Genomic DNA, 13423 nt, shown 5'->3' on the forward strand with positions numbered 1-13423 from the left:
CCCAAAAGACACACACACACATCCAAAACACACACACACATACCCAAAACACACAGACACAAAACACACACATATCCAAAACACACGCACACACACCCAAAACACACAAACACCCCCAAAACACATATACAGACACACCCAAAACACACAGACACAAAACACACACATATCCAAAACACACGCACACACACCCAAAACACACACACACCCAAAACACACAAACACCCCCAAAACACATATACAGACACACCCAAAACACACACACACCCAAAAGACACACACAGACACCCAAAACACACGCACACCCAAAACACACACACACCCAAAACACACACACACACACCAAAACACAAACACACACCCCAAAACACACACACACCCAAAACACACACACACACAAACACACACACAAAACATACACACACACCCAAAACACGCATACACCCAAAACACACACACACCTAAAACACACACACCCAAAACACATACACACACACACCCAAAACACACACACACAACCAAAATACACACACACACCCAGAACACACACACACACAAAAAATCACACACACATCCAAAACACACACACACACCCAAAACACACACACATACTCAAAACACACACACACCCAAAACACACACACACACCCAAAACACACACACACACACAAAACACACACACACATCCAAAACACATGCACACACACCCAAAACACACACACACCCAAAACACACAAACACCCCCAAAACACATATACAGACACACCCAAAAGACACACACACCCAAAAGACACACACAGACACCCAAAACACACACACACACCCAAAACACACACACACCCAAAACACACACACACACCCCCAAATCACACACGCACACCCAAAACACACTCACATTCAAAACAGATACACACACGCCCAAAACACACACACATACCCAAAACACACACACACCCAAAACACACACATACACAAAAAACACACATATACACACCCAAAACACACACACACCCAAAACACACACACACACACCCAAAACACATACATACACAAAAAACACACATATACACACCCAAAACACACACACACACCCAAAACACACACACATCCAAAACACACACACACCTAAAACACACACACACCCAAAACACATACACACACACACCCAAAACACACACACACACCCAAAACACACACACACCTAAAACACACACACATCCAAAACACACACACACAAACAAACACACACACACCCAAAACACGCATACACCCAAAACACACACACCCAAAACACATACACACAGCCAAAACACACACACATACTCAAAACACACACACACCCAAAACACACACACACACCCAAAACACACACACACACACAAAACACACACACATCCAAAACACATGCACACACACCCAAAACACACACACACCCAAAACACACAAACACCCCCAAAACACATATACAGACACACCCAAAACACACACACACCCAAAAGACACACACAGACACCCAAAACACACACACACACCCAAAACACACACACACCCAAAACACACACACACACCCCCAAATCACACACGCACACCCAAAACACACTCACATTCAAAACAGATACACACACGCCCAAAACACACACACATACCCAAAACACACACACACCCAAAACACACACATACACAAAAAACACACATATACACACCCAAAACACACACACACACACACCCAAAACACATACATACACAAAAAACACACATATACACACCCAAAACACACACACACACACCCAAAACACATACATACACAAAAAACACACATATACACACCCAAAACACACACACACACCCAAAACACACACACACACCCAAAACACACACACACCTAAAACACACACACACGTAAAACACATACACACACACACACCCAAAACACACACACACACAACCAAAATACACACACCCCCAAAACACACACGCACCCACAAAAAAAGACACACACAACCAAAATAAACACACACACCCAAAACACACACACATCCAAAACACACACACACCTAAAACACACACACCCAAAACACATACACACACACACCCAAAACACACACACACAACCAAAATACACACACACACCCAGAACACACACACACACAAAAAATCACACACACATCCAAAACACACACACACACCCAAAACACACACACACATCCAAAACACACACATATCCAAAACACACGCATATACACCCAAAACACACAGACACACCCAAAACACACACACACACACACGAAACACACACACACAAAACACACACACACAAAACACACACACACAAAAACGCTCACACACCCCAAAAACACACACACACACCCCAAGACACACACACACAAACACATCCAAAACACGCATACACCCAAAACACACACACAAACACACACACACAAAACACACACACACCCACAAAAAAACACACACACATCCAAAACACACACACACATCCAAAACACACAAACATCCAAAACACACACATATCCAAAACAAACACATATACACCCAAAACACACAGACACACCCAAAACACACACACACACAAAACAGACACACACACAAAACACACACACGCAAAAACACACACACACACCCAAAACACACACACATACCAAAACACAAACACACACCCAAAACACACACACACCCAAAACATGCATACACCCAAAACACACACACACCCCAAAACACACACACACAAACACACCCAAAACACGCATACACCCAAAACACACACACAAACACACACACACAAAACACACACACACAAAACACACATCCAAAACACACACACACATATACCCAAAACACATATACACACCCAAAACATACACGCACCCAAAACACAGTTACACACACACAAAACACACACCTGCCTCCGAAACACACACACACATCCAAAACACACACAGACACACCCAAACACACACACACCCAAAACACACACACATCCAAAATACACACATATCCAAAACACACGCACATACACCCAAAACACACAGACACACCCAAAACACACACACACACACCCAAAACACAGTTACACACACAACACACACACACAAAACACACACAAACACACACAGACACCCAAAACACACACACATCCAAAACACACAGACACACCCAAAACACACACACACACACACACACAAAACCCATGCATGCACACACCAAAAACACACACAGACACCCAAAATACACACACACACAACACACACACACAAAACACACCAAAAACACACAAAAACACACACACACCCAAAACACACACACACAGCCAAAACACACACACAGACACCCAAAACACACATACACACCCAAAACACACACACACACACACAAAACACACACACATCCAAAACACACACACACACCCAACACACACACACACCCAAAACACACACACACCCAAAACACACAAACACCCCCAAAACACATATACAGACACACCCAAAACACACACACACCCAAAAGACACACACAGACACCCAAAACACACGCACACACACTCAAAACACACACACACCCAAAACACACACACACACCCAAAACACACACACACCCAAAACACACACACACACACCAAAACACAAACACACATCCAAAACACACACACACAAACAAACACACACACCCAAAACACGCATACACCCAAAACACACACACCCCAAAACACACACACACACAAACACACACACACCCAAAACACACATACACCCAAAACACACACACACAAAACACACACACACCCAAAAGACACACACACACATCCAAAACACACACACACATACCCAAAACACACAGACACAAAACACACACATATCCAAAACACACGCACACACACCCAAAACACACACACACCCAAAACACACAAACACCCCCAAAACACATATACAGACACACCCAAAACACACAGACACAAAACACACACATATCCAAAACACACGCACACACACCCAAAACACACACACACCCAAAACACACAAACACCCCCAAAACACATATACAGACACACCCAAAACACACACACACCCAAAAGACACACACAGACACCCAAAACACACGCACACCCAAAACACTCACACACCCAAAACACACACACACACACCAAAACACAAACACACACCCCAAAACACACACACACCCAAAACACACACACACACAAACACACACACAAAACATACACACACACCCAAAACACGCATACACCCAAAACACACACACACACCCAAAACACGCATACACTCAAAACACACACACAAAACACACACACACATCCAAAACACACACACACACATACCCAAAACACATACACACACCCAAAACATACACGCACCCAAAACACACACACCCAAAACACAGTTACACACACAAAACACACACACGCATCCAAAACACACACACATCCAAAACACACACAGACACACCTAAACACACGCACACATACACACCCAAAACACAGTTACACACACAACACACACACACAAAACACACACATCCAAAACACACACACACACCAAACACACACACACACCCAAAACACATGCACACACACAACAAAAACCCACAAATGCACACCCAAAACACACATACACACAAAACACACACACAAAACACACCCACCCACACACACCACACACAAAACACACGCACACCCAAAAACACCCCCCCCAAAACACCCCCCCAAAACACACACCCAAAACACACACACATACCCAAAACATACACACACCCCAAAACACACACCCACCCCCAAAACACACACCCACCCCAAAACACATACCCACCCCCAAAACACACACACTCACCCAAAACACACAGACACACAGACAGATTTGTTCTTCACCAGATCTCTGTCCTCCCTTTGCTTTCAGCATGCATTTATCCAAGTCCCTGTTTTTAAAGTGAATATTTTCTACTCCCTTCCAGCCACACCTGGATTATGTACTAAAATGTGACAATTTATTAAAGTCACCGTTTCTTCACTTACAATCGCTGATCGATGGCATCTTCCCACCACAGGCAGCTCCTGAATGGATACAATACAGAGCTCCTGAAATTCGGAACTCAATCAGTCCCGAACTGAAACAATTACAAAAAGCAGCAAATAATGGTAACTGATTCCGAAACCACAAACAATCTGTAATAACCCGAATTCCATCCACTAGTTATTAAAACTGAGAGTTTAAAAAGGGGCATTAATAATGTTGGTTCACAGGAGATGTCAAACTAATATTATCCGATTTTAAAAGTTCCCCGGAATGATATACACTAACTGGGAGAGGTCACTGTGTTGCAGCTGCCAGTCCTGTGACAGGGCACTGGTTCCTGCTCTGTCAGCCAGCTGCCCTGTGTGTTTATATAATAGAGCAGGGAGCTGCCATTTCGATGCCTTTTCAAGAGGGGCTTTATCAACAGTGTCACCCTGGAACAGACAGGGTCCTGTTACATTCGGCTGCTCTGCTGTAACGTGAATTACCAAAACAAATAGGATTGGCCTACTCCCCAAGGCTCCTTCATTCATTCAGCAGCCCTTGTGCTCACTGACTCACTCTGCCTCCCAGTTAGACTGGGCCTAGACATTGGAAACCTCAGCCCGGATTTCAAACCCCTTCATGGCATCGCCTCACCCATTTTCGAACTCAGTCATTTCCTCCATCCCCTCAGAGATTACACCACTCCACCATTCCCAATCTCTTCAGGAATCCCACCATCCCCATCGCTCCACCCTCTGTGACCATCACCCCAGCCCAGCCATTCCCTCCCTGACCCTCTGTGAACATCACCCCAGCCCAGCCGTTACCTCCCTGACCCTCTGTGGGCAGACTCACTTCCTTTAACACCTTCATTAAACAAACTGACTTCTTTGACGAAGCCATTGGTCGCGAGGTGCCTGTGACATCTTTCCATCAATAGATACCACACACAGTTCAGGGTGCTGTATATAATCCATACGGTGTGCAGTATATAATGAATGCAGGGTGCTATATATATAATCAATGCAGGGTGCTGTATATAATCAATACAGGGTGCTGTATATAATCAATATAGTGAGTTGTATATAATCAATGCAGTATGCTGTATATAATCAATGCAATATGCTGTATATAATCAATACAGTGTGCTGTATATCAATGCAGGGTGCTGTATATAATCAATACAGTGTCCTGTATATAATAAATGCAGTGTGTTGTGTATAATCAATACAATGTGCTGTGCATAATCAATACAGAGTGCTGTATATAATGAATGCAGGGTGCTGTATATAATCAATATAGTATGCTATATACAATCAATACAGAGTGCTGTATATAATCAATACAGTGTGCTGTATATAATCAATACAGAGTGCTGCATATAATCAATGCAGGGTGCTGTGTATAATCAATGCAGGGTGCTGTGTATAATCAATGCAGTATGCTATATATAATCAATACAGTGTGCTGTATATAATCAATACAGTGTGCTGTATATAATCAATACAGAGTGCTGCATATAATCAATGCAGGGTGCTGTGTATAATCAATATAGTGTGCTATATACAATCAATACAGAGTGCTGTATATAATCATTGCAGGGTGCTGTATATAATCAATATAGTGTGCTGAGTATAATCAATGCAGTATGCTATATATAATCAATACAGTGTGCTGTATATAATCAATACAGAGTGCTGCATATAATCAATGCAGGGTGCTGTGTATAATCAATGCAGTATGCTATATATAATCAATACAGTGTGCTGTATATAATCAATAGAGTGTGCTGTATATAATCAATACAGAGTGCTGCATATAATCAATACAGAGTGCTGTATATAATCAATGCAGGATGCTGTGTATAATCAATATAGTGTGCTGTATATAATCAATACAGAGTGCTGCATATAATCAATGCAGGGTGCTGTGTATAATCAATGCAGGGTGCTGTGTATAATCAATGCAGTATGCTATATATAATCAATACAGTGTGCTGTATATAATCAATACAGTGTGCTGTATATAATCAATACAGAGTGCTGCATATAATCAATACAGAGTGCTGCATATAATCAATGCAGGGTGCTGTGTATAATCAACACAGAGTGCTGTATATAATCAATACAGAGTGCTGTATATAATCAATGCAGGATGCTGTGTATAATCAATACAGTGTGCTGTATATAATCAGTAAATAGGGTGCTGTGTATAATCAATACAGAGTGCTGTGTATAATCAATACAGTGTGCTGTATATAATCACTGCAGTGTGCTATATATAATCAATACAGAGTGCTGTATATAATCAATACAGTGTGCTGTATATAATCACTGCAGTGTGCTATATATAATCAATACAGAGTGCTGTATATAATCAATACAGTGTGCTGTATATAATCAGTAAATAGGGTGCTGTGTATAATCAATACAGAGTGCTGTATATAATCAATGCAGTGTGTTATATATAATCAATACAGTGTGCTGCATATAATCAATATAGTGTGCTGTATATAATCAATGCAGGGTGCTGTATATAATCAATACAGAGTGCTGTGTATAATCAATACAGTGTGCTGTATATAATCAATGCAGTGAGTTATATATAATCAATACAGTGTGCTGCATATAATCAATGCAGGGTGCTGTGTTTAATCAATACAGTGCGCTGTATATAATCAATAAGGGTGTTGTATATAATCAATGCAGTGTGCTGTATATAATCAATACAGGGTGTTGTATATAATCAGTACAGGGTGTTGTATATAATCAATGCACTGTTTTGTATATAATCAATACAGTGTGTTGTATATAATCAATGCAGTGTGCTGTATATAATCAATATAGGGTGCTGCATATAATCAATACAGTATGCTGTATATATTCAATGCAGAGTGCTGTGTATAATCAATACAGAGTGCTGTATATAATCAATGCAGTGTGCTATATATAGTCAATGCAGGGTGCTGTGTATAATCAATGCAGTGTGCTGTATATTATCAATAGAGTACTGTATATATCAATGCAGGGTGCTGTATATAATCAATACAGGATACTATATATAACCAGTGCAGGGTACATAGAACATAAAAAAAATAGAAATATACAGCGCAGTACAGGCCCTTCAGCCCTCGATGTTGTGCCAATCCAAGCCCACCTAACCTACACTAGCCCACTATCCTCCATATGCCTATCCAATGTCCGTTTAAATGCCCATAAAGAGGGAGAGTCCACCACTGCTACTGGCAGGGCATTCCATGAACTCACGACTCGCTGAGTAAAGAATCTACACCTAAAATCTGTCCTATACCTACCTCCCCTTAATTTAAAGCTATGCCCCCTCGTAATAGCTGACTCCATACGTGGAAAAAGGTTCTCATGTTCAACCCTATCTAAACCCCTAATCATCTTGTACACCTCTATCAAGTCACCCCTAAACCTTCTTTTCTCCAATGAAAACAGCCCCAAGTGCCTCAGCCTTTCCTCATACGATCTTCCTACCATACCAGGCAACATCCTGGTAAACCTCCTCTGCACGCGTTCCAGTGCCTCCACATCCTTCCTATAGTATGGCGACCAAAACTGCACACAATACTCCAGATGCGACCGCACCAGAGTCTTATACAGGGTACTGTATATAATCAATGCAGTTTGCTGTATATAATCAATGCAATGTGCTGTATATAATCAATACAGTGTGCTGTATATAATCAATACAGTGTGCTGTATGTAATCAATGCAGTGTGTTGTATATAATCAATACAGGGTGCTGCATATAATCAATGCAGGGTATTGTATATAATCAATACAGTGTGCTGTATATAATCAATGCAGTGTGCTGTATATAATCAATACAGAGTGCTGTGTATAATCAATACAGGGTGTTGTATATAATCAATACAGTGTGCTATATATAATCTATATAGGATGTTATATATAATCAATGCAGTGTGTTGTATATAATCAATACAGAGTGCTGTATATAATCAATGCAGGGTGTTGTGTATAATCAATACAGGGTGTTGTATTTAATCAATGCAGTGTGCTGTATATAATCAATACAGGGTGTTGTATATAATCAATGCAGTGTGCTGCATATAAGCAATATAGGGTGTTGGATATAATCAATGCAGTGTGCTGTATATAATCAATACATGGGGCTGTATATAATCAGTACAGTGTGCTGTATATAATCAATACAGGGTGCTGCATATAATCAATACAGGGTGTTATATATAATCAATACGGGGCGCTGTATATAATCAATACAGTGCGCTTATATAATCAGTACAAGGTGCTGTATATAATCAGTACAGGGCGCTGTATATAATCAATATAGGGTGTTATATGTAATCAATACGGGGCGCTGTATATAATCAGTGCAGGATGTTGTATTCAATCAATACAGGGTGCTATATATAATTAATACAGTGTGTTGTATGTAATCAATACTGGGTGCTATATATAATCAATACGGGGTGTTGTATACAATCAATACAGGGTGCTATATATATTTAATACAGTGTGCTGTATATAATCAGTACAGTGTGCTGTGCAGCATCAATACTGTGTGCTGTATAGGATCAATACATTTTCTGTTTAGGGTCTAAGTTGTGTTCTATACAGCATCAAGACAGTGTCCTGTTCAGAGTTCATATGGTGTGCTGCAGACAGATATGGACCTGATCTCAGCCTCAATGCTTCAGGGAGGGTCTGTCAGTACGTTACAACATAGAAAGCCCGGAATAATAAAGCATCGGGGTGTTTGGGCTGATGGTGTATTGTGTTGCAGGATTACAATGGCTGCCTATCCTCCCTAGGGGCCTGGGTGGCAGGTTGAGGGGAGCAGGTCTGGGAGACACAGATGGAAAGGAAGGATTTTATCTCTGGGAAGGGTTTAACAACAGTACACACGTGTGACTGGGTTAGTAAAGGCGGCAGGGTTTGAACTCTGGGGTCACAGAAAATTCAAGGCATGTTTGTCCAGGCAACCAGTCAGGACTCAGCATTTGGTTTTCGGGTTAGAAAGGACAATGAGACATGAGCTTTATTCTGGCTACTAGCCAGTGAGCTCCTTTACATCACAAATCAACAGCTAGCCAATAGGCACTGCTTCCAGTCAGGCTAAAAGGATGGGATTGGTGAATTTCTGCAGTGCATCTTGTAGATGGTACACACTGCTGCTACTGAGTATCGGTGGGGGAGGGAGGGGGTGTTTGTGGATGTGGTGCCAATCAAGTGGGGGCTGGATGGTGTTGAGCTTTTTGAGTGTTGTTGGAGCTGCCCCCATCCAGGGCAAGTGAGGACTATTCCAGCACACTCCTGCGTTGTGCCTCGTAGATGGTGGACAGGCTTTGGGGACTCAGGAGGTGAGTTACTCACTGCAGGATTCCCAGCCTCTGACCTCCACTATGTAGAGAAAGTCCAGTTGAGTTTCTGGTCAATGGTAACACCCAGGATGTTAGTTGTGCAGGATTCAGGGCTGGTGATACTATTGAGCATCAAGGGCAATGGTTAGAATCCCTCTTGTTTGAGATGGTTTATGGCTTGAATGTTACTTGCCAGTTATTAGCCCAGACCTGGATACTGGCCAGTTCTTGCAGCATTTGGGCACAGACTGGTTCAGGAACAAGAGTCCTGAATGGTTTCCTCTGACAGAGAAGCTGCTAACCCCCAGAATTGTGTCCGAGTCTCCAGGAATTGAAGATTCACCCTTTGAATGTGTAGCGAGGGAGGTTATTAAAAATAATTGAGAGAGCAGTCAGGAGCTGAATAACTAGTGGGGTCCTGCTGATTTGGAAGCAAAAGGTGAATCAGTGAAAATTACATTGAAATGGATTTGCGAAGGTTGGCCATTTGTCATTTCCATCTTTAGATTTGGGAGATTGAACAAGTTTCAGTGTGAAAGGTAAGTTGCTGTTCTGTGGAATGACACCATGAATGTGAGCAGTAACAACAACCTGCCTTTATAGAGCACCTTTAAAGTTCAAGGTTATCAAATAAAATTTGACACTGAGCCACCTTTTCTGTTATTGGGTGAACAAAGACTCTGTCAAAAGACAGGTTTAAGGAGTGACTAAAAGGAGGAAAATGGGGTGGAGAGGTTTGGGAAGAGAATTCCAAATCTTTGGAGTCAGGTAGCAGGAGGTACTGCTTCCATTGACGGAGTGATAGAAGTTGAGGGATGTGTCAGGAAACAGGTTTGGGGGAAATGGAGATCTTGGATTAGGAAAACTCATGGGAACATCTGTGTGTCAAATATGATGCATCCATCTCGATTTTATCAGTTTTATTCCATCCCTTGTCCAACTCCCATTAGTCCAGGCAGCACATAAGGAAACTGATCTGCCCAAATGCCAAAGCTGCCCTGAAGTTGTGCAATATTAAACTCTCACTGACCCTACGAGTTTAAACTCTCTCTCTCTCTCTCTCTCTCTCCTTCTCTTCTGTCTGTCTGCCTGTCTTTCTCTCTCTCTCTCTGACCTGACTGGGTTTACACTCTCTTCCTCATGCTTAATTCAGAACTTTGTTTCTGTCTGTAAGTCTGGGAAATAGATTTCAGGTGAAACTTAGGAATTGGGAAAGCCCATTAATAAAACATTTCAAGCAGAAAACGGCGAGTTTCTCTGGCCTGTCCACCGAACCATCCCCATTCCTCCCTGTGAGACAACACAAAGTGTTTCGATGCCATTTCTGACATGAATTAATGATGAACCAAATGGCAGGAAGGTATTTGTTGCATTTTTGAACTGTGGTTTCCTGTTTGAACACCTGCACTGGGGTTCAGCTTGAAATATTGATCAGTCTTGTACAAAAGAAATGTCTGAATTTCTGACTTTAGTTTGTGTCCTTTGGTTGTGAACGTGAGCCCATGTTTGTAACTGAGCGAAACCGAGGCAGTTTGGAATGTGATCTCTGTGGGTTCTGTAGTTACGCAGGTGGAGTGTGAGTTACTGAAGGTGCTGCTGTAGGTTTGTAACATGACAATTTAACAACTGCAACAGTTAACTCTTACTGAGCTGCACTGGCCGCCAGTCAAAGCAGAAAATGCTTCAGCATCGAATTTATCACTTGTTTTGAAAAAAAAGTGACATTCAAAACTTGGGTAGTTTGAAATAATAGGACAGTTTTATGAGAGCAAGATACTATTTTACCAGCAACAATTACATCCCGTTCCTTCGATAGTTTCTAACTCAGAGGGATGTCATGGCTCAGGGACAATGTGACTGGATACATCCTGAGATCAAGGCTAATACTTTGGGTTCAGTGTACAACTGGTGAAACTTAAATTCACATAATCTAAACATTTAAAAAGCTAGTCCAATGAGGAAAATGAAACTATTGTCAAATGTGGTAAAAGCCCATCTGGATCACTAATGTCCTTTAGGGAAGGAAATCTGCCATCCTGACCTGGGCTGGTCAAAGTGGTTGACTCCTAACTGTCCCCTGGTCAATTCGAGATGGTCAGTAAATGCTAGCCTGGCCAGTGACACCCTCACCCAATTAATGAATAAAAATACATGAAACTATTTGTAAACATTGACAAGATTAAGCTAGATATCTTGGAAAATTTGGGGATATGTAGCCAAGGTTCAGAAAGTTTAACATTTTGATTTAACTCTATAACGAAAAGTTAGAAAGAATAAGTTGTTGCAGAAAAAATATGCCAAGTTTTAAAGATGTTTCAGTGCTTTTAATCTGTTCTGTCTCCTTTCAATGTTTCAGGATGGCACTTCTCTCACTGGCTGGTGTGGAGCAGCTTTCTCATTACTCTGGCTAGCAGTGCATTCTGCCTTTTCTTGGCGACGGTGATAATGAAAATAAGAAAATAGTGACGGAACAACACAGAGCAGTGAGCAGCTCTGACCTAGAAAGGCCATCTCCTGAACAAGGAGGGCTGTGAACATTTGTTGAACTGAATTCGAGTGAGATTGTAAATGTGAAAATGAAGGTTGGTCCCGCTGCTTTTAACACTTTCCCTTGATTTTGTTAAAAATCACACAACACCAGGTTATAGGAAGCCCAGGACCTCCATGTCCTCGGCAGAGTGGGAGGGGGAGTTGAAATGTTGGGCCACGGGGCGGTGTGGTTGATTGGTGCGGGTGTCCCGGAGATGTTCCCTAAAGCACTCTGCTAGGAGGCGCCCAGTCTCCCCAATGTAGGGGAGACCGCATCGGGAGCAACGGATACAATAAATGATATTAGTGGATGTGCAGGTAAAACTTTGATGGATGTGGAAGACTCCTTTAGGGCCTTGGATAGAGGTGAGGGAGGAGGTATGAGCACAGGTTTTACAGTTCCTGCGGTGGCAGGGGAAAGTGCCAGGATGGGAGGGTGGGTCGTAGGGGGTCGTGGACCTGACCAGGTAGTCACGGAGGGAACGGTCTTTGTGGAAGGCGG

At 42.1% G+C, this 13423-nt stretch overlaps 1 protein-coding gene across 1 annotated transcript in view; it reads left to right on the top strand.

Annotated features, from left to right (window-relative positions):
• Positions 1-13016, top strand: part of abch1 (ATP-binding cassette, sub-family H, member 1) — a 98489-nt gene extending 85473 nt beyond the window's left edge. The window contains exon 20 of the mRNA XM_060831108.1: positions 12749-13016. Within this exon, the coding sequence (XP_060687091.1) occupies positions 12749-12855 (107 nt within the window). The 3' untranslated portion in view covers positions 12856-13016. The remainder of the gene's footprint in view (positions 1-12748) is intronic.
• Positions 13017-13423: the final 407 nt, after the last annotated feature.

The sequence above is a fragment of the Hemiscyllium ocellatum genome, chromosome 10, assembly GCF_020745735.1.
Source record: "Hemiscyllium ocellatum isolate sHemOce1 chromosome 10, sHemOce1.pat.X.cur, whole genome shotgun sequence".
In the NCBI taxonomy this organism is placed as follows: domain Eukaryota; kingdom Metazoa; phylum Chordata; class Chondrichthyes; order Orectolobiformes; family Hemiscylliidae; genus Hemiscyllium; species Hemiscyllium ocellatum.